General features: G+C 41.6%; 2 protein-coding genes across 3 annotated transcripts; both read left to right on the top strand.

Annotated features, from left to right (window-relative positions):
• The first annotated feature begins 5,108 nt into the window (after positions 1 to 5,108).
• Positions 5,109 to 9,340, top strand: RSL1D1 (ribosomal L1 domain containing 1). 2 transcript variants are annotated; one of them, XM_027655036.1, is made up of 9 exons: positions 5,109 to 5,217; positions 5,339 to 5,478; positions 5,889 to 6,027; positions 6,347 to 6,495; positions 6,633 to 6,734; positions 7,316 to 7,409; positions 7,496 to 7,624; positions 8,331 to 8,537; positions 8,773 to 9,340. In XM_027655036.1, exons 1-9 carry the CDS (start codon positions 5,182 to 5,184, stop codon positions 9,115 to 9,117), a joined length of 1,341 nt encoding a protein of 446 aa, XP_027510837.1. In that variant the 5' UTR covers positions 5,109 to 5,181; the 3' UTR covers positions 9,118 to 9,340. The 2 variants fall into 2 exon arrangements, with proteins under 2 accessions (XP_027510837.1, XP_027510836.1); XM_027655035.1 differs by having other exon boundaries at positions 5,155 to 5,259.
• Positions 9,341 to 10,845: 1,505 nt separating this feature from the next.
• On the top strand, positions 10,846 to 14,358 carry TMEM238 (transmembrane protein 238). Its single transcript, XM_027654928.1, has 2 exons — positions 10,846 to 11,607; positions 13,846 to 14,358. Exons 1-2 carry the CDS (start codon positions 11,222 to 11,224, stop codon positions 13,853 to 13,855), a joined length of 396 nt encoding a protein of 131 aa, XP_027510729.1. The 5' UTR covers positions 10,846 to 11,221; the 3' UTR covers positions 13,856 to 14,358.
• Positions 14,359 to 14,609: the final 251 nt, after the last annotated feature.

The following is a 14,609-nucleotide window of genomic DNA, read 5'->3' as shown; positions in this document are numbered from 1 at the left end:
TCTCTGGGCTTTTATTTTTTTTGGTAAAGCAGGGTTTAAAAGCAACTTTTTTTTTTTTTTCCTACCAAGTGAACAAAACTCACAGTTCCTTGGATCTTAAACTAATGAAGAAATTAAAAGCCAAGGAAAATTACTGTCTTGTTCATATTCTGGACTGATTTAAGATTTCCAGATATCTGACTGCTTTCTTGAAGCAAGCTCATGGATTTGAAATTTGCAAAGACCATTATTAGATAATAGTTAGATTCCTAAATTGTTAGATCTTTTAAATCTTTTTTTTTAAGGCATTGAAATGCATCTGAAGGCTACCTGATGCTCCAGCAGAATTTTTCCACTTTTGAACAAACTTAATGGGGGATTCTAAAACCTCATTATTATGAGGCTGGACTGAGTATTTATTATTAAACTGAATAGTCAGCTGGTGGGTTGGAATATCAGTAGATAGAGAGTCTGAGTATTTCCATTACTCATCCCATCTAGTGCATTTGATTACATGTCCATAAATCCAGTTAATGTCACCTTGTCTGTTAACAGAATCCACATTATGCAATTAAAGATATTGCTATCCTGTAGGAAGGTTTTATTTGGGTATAAAATATTTGCATTCTATAGCAAATACACTGATATGAAAATGTAAGGCATAAATCTGCACAAATTGGCTGCATTTTGGGTAGAAGAGCTGGAAGTACATTGTGTTTGAATAGTCCTCAGATCACATCTCAACTTTTTCATTTCATCTCCATTCTACATTTTATAGTCCCATTTTTACTACTATTAAGTAAAGCTAAATCTAGATGAAAGAAGAAAAAAAAAAGAGAATGTGGCTTTGTTGGAAATAAATACTATTTGCTGATTCACTGATGTAATAAACTTTTTTAAATGACCATTTTGAATACTTCCTTGTTTGAAAATGTGGTATGCTGCTTTGAAGATGAAACTAAAGGAGCTGTGCAACCACAACAGTTGAAAGGAGGTGGGGGGGGGGAGGGAAACAGAAGTTGGATTGAAGCTACAGGAGCCCCAGGAGCACTGCCAGGGTAACTGTGCTTGCATCTAACCCTGGCAGAGTATTCCTGGGTTCTGGCGTGGCTGTAACTCATACCAGCAAAACTGTGAGTGTGTTTCTGCAGAAAGGAGGGATTTGGGGGTTTATTTTCCCCAGTCAAACAGCATTTGCAGTGTGGTAGTGATGAGGATCACACCTGTTTCTCTCTGCTGGTTGGCCAAAGTTTGTAGTGTAGTATGGCTTAAGTGTTTAGCCACGATGTAACTTACAAAAACACAAATTATTATTCTCTAAATTAAGACCTTGTATGTCCTTGAACTGAAAAACTTGGTATATGTAACAAAAATTAAATGTAAAGCAAAAAAATCTGAATGTGCAGCAGTACTAATTTGGCAACAGGAAAATAATGACTTGTTTCTGCAAGTGACCAGAAGCAAAGCACACTAACTGGAGGAATGGGTGACATTGCCATCAGCTGTCTTCTTGAAACCATTCCAGCCTCCTTGGGCATCTCTTGCAGACAATCAGGAACTGATCCACAAACATGGTGACACTGGATTCCTGAGACACTTCCTTTGGTAGTAAACTGTGTTCTTGAAGAGCAAGCTCTTGACTGTGGTGTAATAGTGTTGTAAGAAAAACGACTGCTTTAAGGTTTATCCATGGGGATATTTGCTGCTCATGACTTTTATGCCCCTCTGCAGATCTTTTTGAGTGGCATAAAAAGCCCAGGGAAAAGTGCTCAATGAACAACCTCTGTTTTAGACTACTTATGGCACCACTCCACGTATTAAAAATCATGTTAATTATGAGAAATGTGTTTTTATAAGTGTTTATTAATGAATATTACCTAAGGAAAAAAAATATTGTTTCAATGTCCCAAGTATTTGATTCTGTATTACTCTGGCTTTTTGGTTCTTAACTCAGACTGTTTAAATTATGATGATAAAGCAGATGAAATGTACTCCAGACAAGACTGTTTTCTTCCTGAACTGGTACTTAAAGGCTCTCACTTATTCTGCTGTTTTTGTATACCCTATAGAAGATTTGGTACAGAAAAATATACCAACAAAACTGGAGTTACTACTGAAGATTTTATATTGTGAACTTGTTTCTTTCCTTGTGTTTATTTTAAAGCACTATAAACCTGGCAAGATACTACTTTTCCTCTGAAGAAATACTAGAAAAGATTCTAGTCTTAATATAAAGTGGAAATTTATGCTAACAAACCCAAAACCTGTTGTCTGTGTATATATAACTTTTGATAATACATATCCTTTCATTGGCTTTCCTTCCTAAGAAGTATCAACTTCCAACACAAATTGGATTTTTCTACATCTCCCCTCAGTTACATACACCTGAAAAACCCACGTACTTCTGAACAAAAGTAATAATAAGAGATGTAACAGATGAAGTGTTGGATGGCAAAGAGGTATTTGAGGCAATGTGCCTGTCACCTGTTAAGCCTCTAGAAGTGGTGATAGGCAAAGCATTATGAGAGGAAAGCTTTGCAGCTCACGTCACAGTGACAGGAGCCTCTGTCCTGAAACACACCACAAGCACCCCTGTGTCTGACAGCCAAGGTTACAGCTGGAGGTGATACTGGGACTGCAAAGGAACACCATCCAAAGAAAACCCGTGCTTGAACTCTGGATCAAGGGGGGAGATTCTCTTCTGGGCTCTCATATGAAGGACTCCTTACTCCTGTTTTAATCTCTGCATAGTCTGTGGTAGTTTTGTTGCAAGAGGTACACTTACAGAGACCTGGGATTTTGACATCTGCCATCAAAAATTCTGGAGGAACATAGGCCTGGAACAGGAATAATATTAAACCTCAAAGATCTGTTTACAGCAGAAACAATTGCTACTTGTACTTCCCTTTTGCTATGAGAAAGTATAAAATCAGGCATGTAGAGAAACATATAAGTAATGAGGTAGACTGGCTTGCAATTATTTTAAATCTTAGCATTTAAGTAAGTGGCACAAATGGCTTAAAGAAATACACATACTTCCATAGTCCAGAAAGTTAAATTGAGAGCTACAGCAGGATAATGTACAGCAATAACACTGATCAGAGCATCAAACCTAATTTCCTTGTAGGAGTAACTGTAAATTGATGAACTTGCTAAATTAAAAGTGCACTCTTTTATAGTTTATATTCATTTCATGCTGTATTAAGCTGAAATATTTCTTATCCAGAGATTAACTTAATTTTTCCAAGGCAGGTCTGTTAGCTATGTCAAGTACCTTTCCAGAGAAAATGATTATACCAAGGCAGTTAAATCACATCTAGTAAAATTCAGTCATGTCAGACCTAAAATTGTTCAGAAAAATGAACTTGGATGAGACTGATGTGAAAAATTTGAATTTGAGTTGCTAATAATAGTCCCTTTAGTTTTATCCTATTAATGTTATACTGACCCAGTACAGTTGGGCTTCAAACATGCTGTTCAATCGTATCTTGCAAGACTATCCTGGCTTATTTTCAGAGAGATGTTCCAGTCATCCAACTTTTTCTATTCTGTTTTAACATGTCACACTAGTATGTTGATGTTTTATTAAAATAGGGCTGCTCTAAAATATGCAAAGAAGAAGTATGGCTAATACAGTTATCAGAATATACAACACCACATGCCCAAATTGTACCGGTACTGAAAAGATTTTAATGAGTCTGCCCTCTTTGGCTACCCTGCATGTTCCTCACCTTCAGTAATTTCTCTAACCAATACTTCAAACAACATGGCAACAAAGGATAGCTTTTCTTTTTCTTAGCCAGTTTCATTTATTTTGTTCAAATATCACAATAGGATTTTTTTTCCCCACTCTTTAAAATCAGTTTATGTCCATATAGTTCTTTCATAAGTCTGGATATGTCTTGAAGCCATCAACTATTCCACTGTTGCTCTAAAAAACACTAACAGTAGAATGAAAATATAAACCACTACAAGAAACAGTTTGTCATGAGACTAGGGTATTTTAGTTTCTTTCTCTTTGTACTTTCTCTTTCCACGCTGATGGAGCAACAGATTTTGGAAGACATCTGATGAGAAAGAATAAAACCATAAATAGAAAGGCAAAGGGCAAGAAAAGATCTAGAGATGAGTGAATGACTCAGACTCCTAATTACATGCATATTTAAACCCTGGTGATGCATAGCTGTGTTACCCAGGTAGCAGCTTACCTGTGTGATGAATGCAGACAAGGCAAAGCTGCCAAGGCACACACAGCACTGTGGGAATGAGGGCAAAATAATTCCAGGCCAGATTTTATCTCAGAACAATGTATTTATTCAGCATGGAACTCAACGGGATAAGCATCCTAAAATTAAGCTACTTCCATGTAGTCAGAGAGTGCATTCCCAAACTGAACAGCAGACGCAGCAGTTGTGCCTTTATCAGTCACACATGAGGAAGAAATGGTTTAGCATGTGATAATCAGTGGCTGCCTCAATGGCAGTGACCTGGAAATAGCAGAGTTCGAGACACAGAGTGTGAGGAAGATGAGGAGCAGAAGGCAGGCCCTGGACTCCATGAGACATACTTGAGTTTATTCAGAGAACCAGCAGGCAAGATCCCATGGGAGGCAGCTCTGACAGTTGCTCAGGGAAGCTGGCAGCAGTTCTTTAAGGACATCCTTCTCCAACCATAAAAACAGTTCCTCCTGATACTCAGGAAAACAGGGAACTTACAACAGCACTCCAGTGCAAAAGGACAGTAATACAGGAGGTAAAATCAGGGATAGACTTCAAAGAAGGAATCTGAAGACATGGGTAGCAACTGTTTGGACAATAGGGTAAAGATAATGGCTTGTCCTCTACCCGAAGTCCAGAAACAAATGGAGCACTGGGACGCTCGGGCATTGGCACAGCCTCCATCCCTGGAGCTGGGAAGGTCGGGCTGGACACAGCCCTGAGCATCCCCGCCTGACCTCCGGCTGGCGCTGCAGCCGGGGCGGGACGGAATGACGGCCTCCGGAGCTCTGCTCCAAACTCGATGAGCCCGTGACCTTCTGGGACAAGGCTGGCTCCGAGGACGGGAACGATGCTCCCGGGAAACACCCCCGACCCCGGTCCGGGACCAGCGGGAGCCGCGGGACCCGCCCCGGACGGGCCCCGCCGTGACCCGGAAAGAGGGGCCCGCGCAGGCGCAGCGGCCGCACGTGGCACCGGCGGGACCATGGCGGGACGGAGAGAGCGGCTGGAGAGCGGCCAGGTACCGCGGGGAGCGGGGGGGGAGCACCTGGAGAGCGCCCAGGTACCGCGGGGAGCCGGGGGGAGCACCTGGAGCGGGGCCGGGCCGGGCTGGGGTTTATCCACGGCTGGTGCCGTTGCAGGTGAAGAAGGCAGTGGAGGCTCTCCTCGCTTTCTCCAGGAGCAAGGCCAAGGGAGACGCGCTGCTCCTCAACGAGAACGAGAGCGTTCACCTCCTGGTGACGGTCTGGAAGGTCCCGGGAGAGGCAAAACTCATCAGAATGTAAGAAACTCACCGGCGGCTGTGTGGGTACAGGGGTTGCTCGCGTCCTTTGGCTTCGGAAAGAGCACTTTGCTAATGCCGAGCGTGAGGGATTTGGCTGCCACGGCCCCCTCCTGGCTGCTCCCCAAAAGTTACACTTTTGGTGTAACTGGAAGCTGGGCTGCGCCATCCTGAGGCACAGAGAATGCTGATTCTTTGGGTTGCCAGTTACAAGGTATGTGCCTTTCAGTCCTGAAGCTTGAGAAAATAAATCCACTGAGATTCCACTAAGGATGTTTAGTCGTTAACAGAATCGAAATGCAAGGGTTTCCTTGTATTGTTAAAGGGTAATGATCTCTCAGTGTAGACCTAGTTATGGAAAAACCTTCTCTTATTAGACATTCTTTGTCTGTCTCATATCCTCATTGTAGACCACTGCCCCATGGCATTCGACCAGAAACAGCTGAGGTTTGCCTTTTCACAAAGGATGAACCAAATTTGTCAGCAGAACAGACTGAAAATCTATACAGGAAACTTTTAATCCAGAATGGAATCAGAAGTATTAGCCAGGTAAGAGAGGTGTTTGATGGTATAGTAAATGCTTGAATAATTGAGTCCTTTGCAGCTGGATTGGATTGTTTATGCTACTAGCAATAAAACTATAAAATAATGTTATTGTTGTGTTTAACCTTGATTTAGATGTTACCATGTTCTCAAGTTCAGTTACTATGCAAGACATCCTTGTTGTTTGATTCTTAAAACAATAGGAAAAGGGTACAGTACATTTTGATTGTCTTCAGCATTCTAAAATAATGACTCTGTGCGGTTCTAAGGAGCGTTCTAGGCTGCATTTTTAGCAGTGGGGACTAAACTGTTACTTGCATTGCAGATCATCTCCTACAAGACTCTCAAAAAGGAGTATAAAATGTTTGAAGCGAAGCGTCGCCTCCTGAACAGATTCGATCTCTTTTTATCTGACAACCGAATTAGGAGACTCTTGCCCTCACATCTAGGAAAACACTTCTATGAAAAGAAAAAGTAGGTCTTTAAATTGTGTAGCTCCATTTTTCCTTATCTTTTTTAGGATGAGATTCTTACTAAAGCAGGGAGTTGGCTTTGTTTTGGGGGTTTCTAATTATTTCCCTTTTTTTTAACCCTTTCCCATTCTTTTTTAGGGCACCTTTATCTGTAAACCTGAAAGCCAAAAATCTTGCTAATGAACTACAAAAGCATATCCAAGGGACTACACTCCCAGTTAACAACAAAGGGTGCTGTTAGTAAGTATGAATACACGAGTACTTCACTTGAAGGATGGTTGTACCTTAAGTGTAGGAATTTTAAGTGAGTTCTTTTTATTCTATTAATATGTGAATAAAAGATGTTAAGGGTCACCATTCCAAATATGGGCCATTTTGAACCTTAACCTATATAAAGAAAGCAGTAGTTCTAGTTAAGACATTTTACTGTAAAGTTTTACTTTTTGTCTCTTTTTTACTTATACCAGAGGAATTTCTAGGCACCTCTCACTGTAAAACAGCATGTACAATCTTAGAGAACTCTATTTCTGTTAAATTAGATAAAAACTATTTCCAAAATATGCTAGTACTATTTTTTTTCATGTATTGTATATCTAAAAGGATCTAAATTTTGAATATGCTTCATAATATAAGGCAGAAGTTCCACATCCAAATATGGAAAGGTAAATACAGGTGAATCTCTTCTGACTGCTATTACAAAAGACTTCTGTTATAGCCATCCATCCTTTATGACAGTAAAGGAAATTATAGATGCCTAAATACAAGTAACTTGAAGTATGTTTATTTGCCCACACATAAATATTACTCTTCTCTTGTTTCAGTACAGCACGTGTAGGTCACACTGGAATGAAAGTGGATGAGATCATGGAAAATGTCATTGCAACAGCAAAAGTGATTGCTAAGAAGTTACCAAAGGTACTGCTGATTGACTGCATTAAAGTCCAGTGGGTTCCTATTCAGCCTTGTTATTTTTACATAATGTACTGGTTTTATTGTTGCAGAATTGGAAAAATGTGAAGATTCTTCACCTCAAAACACTTAAATCAGTCGCGCTTCCAATATTTACTGCGAATATTTCCAACCTGGATGAGCTTGACACAGAGCCACCTCTCAAAAAGAAGGAAGAAAAGGTAAACCAAAATTTCTTCAAACTTTGCATAAGGTCAGATTGGTGCAGTTAGTTCTTTGTTTTCCTTTTATGCATTGTAGTGTTGGGTTTAAACATTTAGCAGTTGATCCCAGGTATTTATGGCTAAAAATGGGTTTAGGCCATCAGTGCCTCAGTGCTTCAGATACTCAGTAATAATATTGAAATTATGCAAACTCCCTGATGGGTTGTAAAGCAAACTGGAAGTAAATGTTTCTAGTGCTAAACTAAAGGGAGATGAGATTCATTCTTAGAACTTCCAAAAATACACTCATTAACATATAGGTGGATTTCAGATTATGCATCTATTTTTTGTTGGCTAATCAGTGACATCTGAATAATTCAGAAGCTCATATATTTGTATAGATAGGGGGGCTTATACTTATAAAAAATAATAATTGGCTACTCCTTTGTACTGAATTCTGCTGTGTTAGTTTGTCTGAAGTAAATGTGGAACATCAATATTCAACTTAAAGACTGTAATCTTGACACTATTGTAGTTGTGAGTTATTTATAGTAATCTGCAATGCATCTTTTCATATTTTACATGTGGTTGATCAGTCTGGGTCTACTGAATAAGGGTCTTTAATTGAATGTTGCTACACTATCTAATTTTTAACCACATTAAAACTGTTATACATTTAGAAATGTTATGGGGATTTGTCTGAGATGTACTTCTGATTAACTAGAAGGGAAAAACCAAGAAACCTAAGAAGACACCTAAAAAAATGAAGTCAAGTCAAGTCACTGTGACAACTGAAAGTAAAGCTGCTGCTGCTACTCAGGAGCCTGCAGTAAAAGAAAAAGCAGAAATAGTCCAAGAACCAGGTGATCATGATGATGAAGAAATTCCACAACTGGTCCCTATACAAACAAAGAGTTTAGCTGAGATGGAGGTAATTGCTTCATAATATTGGAAAACTCATATTTCAGTTAAAACTAAAGATTTTGAACGTATTAAACTGCTCATTGCTCCTTAGGTAACAGAGTGTGTTAACACACTTCAAATGGACTAGGGCGCAGTTCAATTGATAGAAAGCATTTGTCATTTATCGTGGTTTTCCTTTCCTGAAGAACAGGAAATGTGTTTCTTAGGTGGAAGGGTAATTTTTTTGTCTGTCTTAAATACAGAAAATGGAACCAGGTCCAGAAAAAGGCGGCAACTTGGGCAAGAAAACCAAAACACCCCTCGGAAAGAGAAAGAAACAACCTCTAGTTCCGGAGACTCCAAAATCAAAACCTGATGTTGCAGGAGAGTGTGCAGACTTGCAGACACCACCAAAACAGAAAAAAGCCAAGCAGGTCAGCAAGCCAAAGGAAGCAATAAAAGAAAAAGACATGAAAAAGACTCCAAAAAAACCTGAAGTGAAGTCTTTTGCAACACCCAAAGCTGGCAAATCGATACAGTCAGTCAAGAAGTCTTCAAAACCATCGAAGCAAACACCCAAGAAAGGGCGGGTGCCACAGTCAGCATGAGAGTTGTCTGTTGTAATGCAGTTTATGTAGTCATTCAGTGGTGTATTTTTAGTAAACAAATATATTCATGAAGTGAAATACCTTCTTAAGAAATCCCATCCCAAGGGCTTTTTTTCCACCGAGATCTGTAACGATTCATTTGTTTCCTTCTAATTTACAAACTGGTACAAATAAACTCACTGTCTTACCAGCCCTATCACTTTTTATCTTTTCCTGGCCCAGATCAAAAGCACTCAAATTCTGCAAGTGTCAAAAGGCAGGGAGGGGGCTATTCCAGGGAAAAAAAACTCAGAAATATTCTGTAAGTGACATTTCCTGAAGCATAGCTTAGTACAAACAGGGTCAAAGCAAGAATTCATGCATGCCAGAAGCAGCAGTCTACATGTGCTTTTAAAGGTAAAATAGCTGCTACCATTTTTTTTTCCTATATAATGAAGACAGGTTGACATTTATTGATCTTACTACACATATTGTAAGTTAGCAGCCTGATACCAAGCCAAACAATGTAATTTTTAGCTGTTTTTACCTGGAGTATTTGTGTCTTTAAAAAAAAAAAAAAAAGAGCACAAGACACATTTTCTTTAACCATTTATACTTTGACATCAAGCAAAATCTTCACTTGTGGGCTTTTTTTCTGCTACCAGAACTCATCCCATCTCATCTCATCCCATCTCAGCCCATCCTGTAATGGCATGAAAAATACATCAGGACTGAAAGGTGATATATTTGAAATTTTACAGAACAACCAAATTGTTCTCTGTATGATGATCACTTTATGTCCTTCTCAGTGAGAATACAAGGCAGATTTGTGTTGAAGTGTCCTGGTTGTAAAAACTCAAATCCAAATAGGAAAAAGTTGGTAAGAGACAAGATCAATCAACAGGATGTAACCAGCCTAATTTGCCATTCAAAAAACCCCATCCCCTCTCCTTAGGGCTTCCCATATCAATATGTTTGCTACCTAGGAAGTAAGTGGGTGCTAAACAAAAGGTGGAAAAAGAAACTAGAGAATACGAAAAAATTCTGCTTCATTAGTGGTGTCTTTTTGTAACTGGTGTCTTTTCTAACTTTTCAATTGTGAACCAACTGCTATGAAAGGAATCTGTAGTCACACTAAATGTCATTGGAGCAGCATCATTCTTGGCATGCTGTACTTCCACAAAAACATGGAAGCTCCATGCGCTCTTAGCCTGTCCGACCTCCCGTCAGCTTGATATTCTAGTTACTGGAACTGTGTGTCTTACTCATCGTTAAATAAACTGTTATATATATAAGGGCCTTGTGAGAGCAACTACAAGAGATCCTGCAGCCAAATAAAGTTCTGGTGCTTGAGGACTTGGGAGCCTTAAAAGGTGTGTACCAGGTCATTAACTAACACAAGGGTGAACCCAAATACATGTCTTGCCTTTTACATAACTGCTGAATTTTACATCTTGCATCCACAACTTGCTTCCTGTTTGTCACCCTGAAGTTGTATCCCAGCTGCTCTTTATAAGCCTCAAGCGCCGAGTTAAAGGAGTCTATGTGCATTTGCAGACGCACGTTAAACTCTTGCAAATCTCTGCTGTCTGCTACCAGCTGCTTCCTCTTGCCAGTGTCGAGGTCTACAAAGTGTGTTCATCTGGGGAGCAGCTTTTATGAAGTGCCTCCTTTCCCGGGTGTCGGAGCGAGGGGACGCTGCCCCGGCTGGAAGAGCTGAACGGGTCCAGCCGCGCCCGTCTCACCTGCACACGGAAGCGGCAGCGACCGCCACTTCCAAGGGACGCCCCGGCCCCTGAATGCCTTCGGTCGCTACAGATCAACCTCAAACGCCTTCAGCACCCACCGCGGGGGCGGCGGGGCCGCCTGAGGGCAGCGCGTTCCCGCCTCACCGGGGCGGGAGCTGGAGGTGCCCTCAGGTGTGGGGGGCGTGGCCTGGGCGCCCCCTCAGGTGCAGGCGGGGGCGGGGCCTGGCGGTGCCCTCAGGGAGGGGGAACGTGTCCCGGCCGTGCCCTCAGGTGCGGGGGGCTCGGCCCGGCCGTGCCCTCAGGTGGCCGCCGCCCTCCCGCCACTCCCGCCCGCCTCCCCTCACGTGCGGGCGGCCCGAGGCGGCGGCGCCGCTCCGATGGCGGCCCCGGGCGGGCTCGGCCGCTGCGTGGCCGCCTTCTGGCTGGCGCTGGCGTTCGACGCGCTGGGGCTGGCGGTGCTGCTGGCGGGCGTGTTCGCCGACGTGTTCTTCTCCGACCTGCTCATCTACGCGGGCGGCATCGGCATCTTCCTCAGCCTCATCTGGTGGGTGTTCTGGTACGCGGGCAACCTGGAGGTGCCGCCCGAGGAGCTGCGGGACGACGTGGGGCTGGCGGTGCCCAAGGGCCGCGGGGACACGCTGCTGCGGCGGCTGGTGCACGGGCTCAGCCTCCGCCTCACGGCCGCGCTCGGGCCCGGCCGCCCCGCCGACATGGAGCTGCAGCGCCCCGCGGGGCCCCGCGGCCGCCCCGCCGAGCCCGGCAGGTGAGACCAGCGGAGGGCAACGTGCGGGCGAGCCGGAAAGTTTGTCTAGAACTGCAGAAAGCTCTCTTCTCGCCTGAGGTCTAATTTAATACTTGCTGTGTTAAACCACCTGCTGGCAGCTGGTGCTTCTTAAAATGAAAGTAGTGGGGAATCTTTCTCAGCTCAAGCGGTAATAGAAACTGAGAGAGAAGGGTGGCCCGAATGTGATCAGGGAGGGAAGACACTTCCTGTGGCCGTCTAAGAACGGGAAAGAGGAGCTGGAGTAAAGCCCAGTGAGCGTGATGAGCTTTATGTCCGATGCAGCACAGAAACCCCCTGGTCCTGAACTGGTGCTGAACTGGTCCTGACAGTCACTGAATGCTGCCAGAAGTGGTGCGTAATGAAACAGCCATCAACCACTACCCCCATGAGCTCTTGTGAGGGGAAGCTCCCTCTTGAGCACCATGAGGGAGCTTTCTAAGAGAACAAGAAGAAAGGTGAAATGCTGACTTACGTTTAACTTGGGGGCAGAGTTCTAGCTAATAGATTGACGCTCGTAAATGCAGTCATTAGTTAAACTACTTGTCTTGAACCTCAGTCATCTGGAAAAGATGCAGTAATATCCAATGTGCAAAGAAAGTGCCTAGGTCCCATTTTAAAGCCCAGCTGAAGATCATCAAGCCTTTCAAAATCTCCCTGTTTGTTCATTTACATGGCATGTTCATTTAGGAAGAGAAGCATGCCTTGAAAAAGCATGTGAGAAAAAAAGTCTAACTTTCACTTCACTGTGTAAAATCCTTCGTTGAAGGAACTGTAAAAACAGTTTTGCACTGTGTTCAAGGATTCTGAACAACTTGGCTGTTCTGATTCACTGTGTACAAGATTAGCTTTTTCTGCAGCTCCTTGAAACTAAATTCTGAAGCTACTGTTGGTACAGAAAAGTTCATTTGGAAATGGTCTTCTTTCATGAAAGCCACAACATTTTTCTTGAGAGGAAGTTTTAACAGTAAGGAGATTGAGCATAGATAAGTATTGCTTAATAGAAAACTTGTAGGAGGCAGAAAAGAACAGCAGCAATTCAACTTTCAAAGATTTGTTACTGCTCACTAGTTTATTATTAACTACATCTGCAATTAGAAAACGGGCTGTTGAAAACCAGTCATTCTCTTTTCAGACTTTCTTTTTTTTGGAATGGGTCTAGGATTGACAGATAGAGATCCATATTTGCTGGCAAGAAATTACATTTATAAATGACCTTTTCCACATAAAGATCATGGCAATTGCAGGTCTTGAGATCAGTAGATAATCTGCTGTAGATGGCCTCTGTAGATGGCCCTGCTTTCAATATGCATACATAGATGTGCATTTTGTTGTAATGAACTTCTAGTAGTGAGACTTGTCCATTATTTTTAAATATTTCAAGTCTTATTCCTGATTCCAGTGAGGTTTGTTATTTCCTGTATAGTGCTTTAGTACAAGTTATCCCAAGTAAACAGCAGCTTCTAATGTTACAGGAAATGAACTTCTGTACAATTGCATTAGTAATGGTAATTCAGAAGGAACCAAAACAGAGGGAGTGTATAAGAGTTATGTTACACATTGTAACATAAAACTATGATTTTACTTTCAAGGTAGAATAAAGGGTAACAAATGGTGGCACCTCCAAAGAGAACTGAGAGTTCCTTTTTGAAGTTTATCTGAAGTACTTTATATCTTCTCACAAACAGCTGTCTGAATCAGATCATTCCTTACTGATAAATATCTCCCCATCTGGAGATATTTATGAACTTAACCAAACGGGTTAAACGTGTTTGGGCAGATATTGTCAGGAGAGAGGAAGGAAGAAACACCACCACCACACACACGTGCAAAAAAAATCCCAAACAAACAAACAAAAAACCCCTCAGTGTACTGGCCATTAGAAAAGCTTCCATTAGTAACTCTTGGAAGTTAGTAATGGAATATTGCCTGCTGTTCCAATGTCCCATCTTAAAAATTATACAGTAAAAATGAATGAGAAGGGTGTGAGAATTCTGAAGATATTAAAGGAACAACAAGTTCCTTGAGCCTGAAAAGAGATTCAGACACTATTGGAGATGGGCTGTTGACTTGCTGGATCTTTCATTTGGGTCCCAATTGGCTGTTAAACATGAGGAAAAGTACTTCTAAGATTGATGTCACATAACACTTTAGAGTTTTATATGACCATCTGTGTTAAGAATGTTTTTGAGTAAACTTTTCTTACTGTATTATCTTCAGGACCTGTTGAAGACATGCCTATTGAAGTTACTGCCTCAAAAAGCAGAGGAAGTGCTGCAAATTGTGGAAAGAGAATTCCCTGCTCAAAGCAGTAGGATTCTCTCACTGTGGAATAATCTCTGCGAGCACTGTGGACTCTGCATAAAATGGACACATGGAGTCATATCTCTGCCAAATACACCTATTTCAGTGTTGGACTGGATATGCTTTGAAATGGTGGGAAAAAAACCAACACAAAATCTCTTTAAGAAGTGAGAACTAAAAGAGAACTGATCCCAGTTCCCAGAAAAATCTCTGCAGCTTGTCATATAGTTGTGGGTTTTAACTATTATTATTTTTAAAACCCTGGAAGGTTTGGATAAAAAGCTCTTGCACAATGAAAAGCTCTTGCACTGTTTTACCAAAGTCTGGAAGTTAAACTTACTGTGAATTTTTATAATGCCAGTGCAATACTTTTGTTTGTAAGGGTGCTTTTAAAATACCTGTATTAAACTATTGATGCAAAGCTGCAAATGCAGTAGAAGTTGTTTATAGTGTAAATACACAATTTACAGTGTCTCTTGTTAAGTTTCATTGTTATTTTGAAACAACCTGGAATTTGAGATTTTAGAATTAGACAAGTAAAATCAGCGATACTGGCGCACCAGTACAGTCTTTGTGGTTGTAGGTGATGTCATTTGATGACTCTTGCAAAAGGCATTTTTAGTCCAGTGGTGTTGGGAGTTATTTTCCTAATGCTGAAGCATTTGGAGGAAGGGACAAGA

Source organism: Corapipo altera, unplaced genomic scaffold (genome assembly GCF_003945725.1).
Source record: "Corapipo altera isolate COAL_440 unplaced genomic scaffold, ASM394572v1 98, whole genome shotgun sequence".
Lineage (NCBI taxonomy): Eukaryota > Metazoa > Chordata > Aves > Passeriformes > Pipridae > Corapipo > Corapipo altera.
Note: the sequence above shows the minus strand (reverse complement) of the source record. Positions and strands in the feature narration are given on the sequence as shown.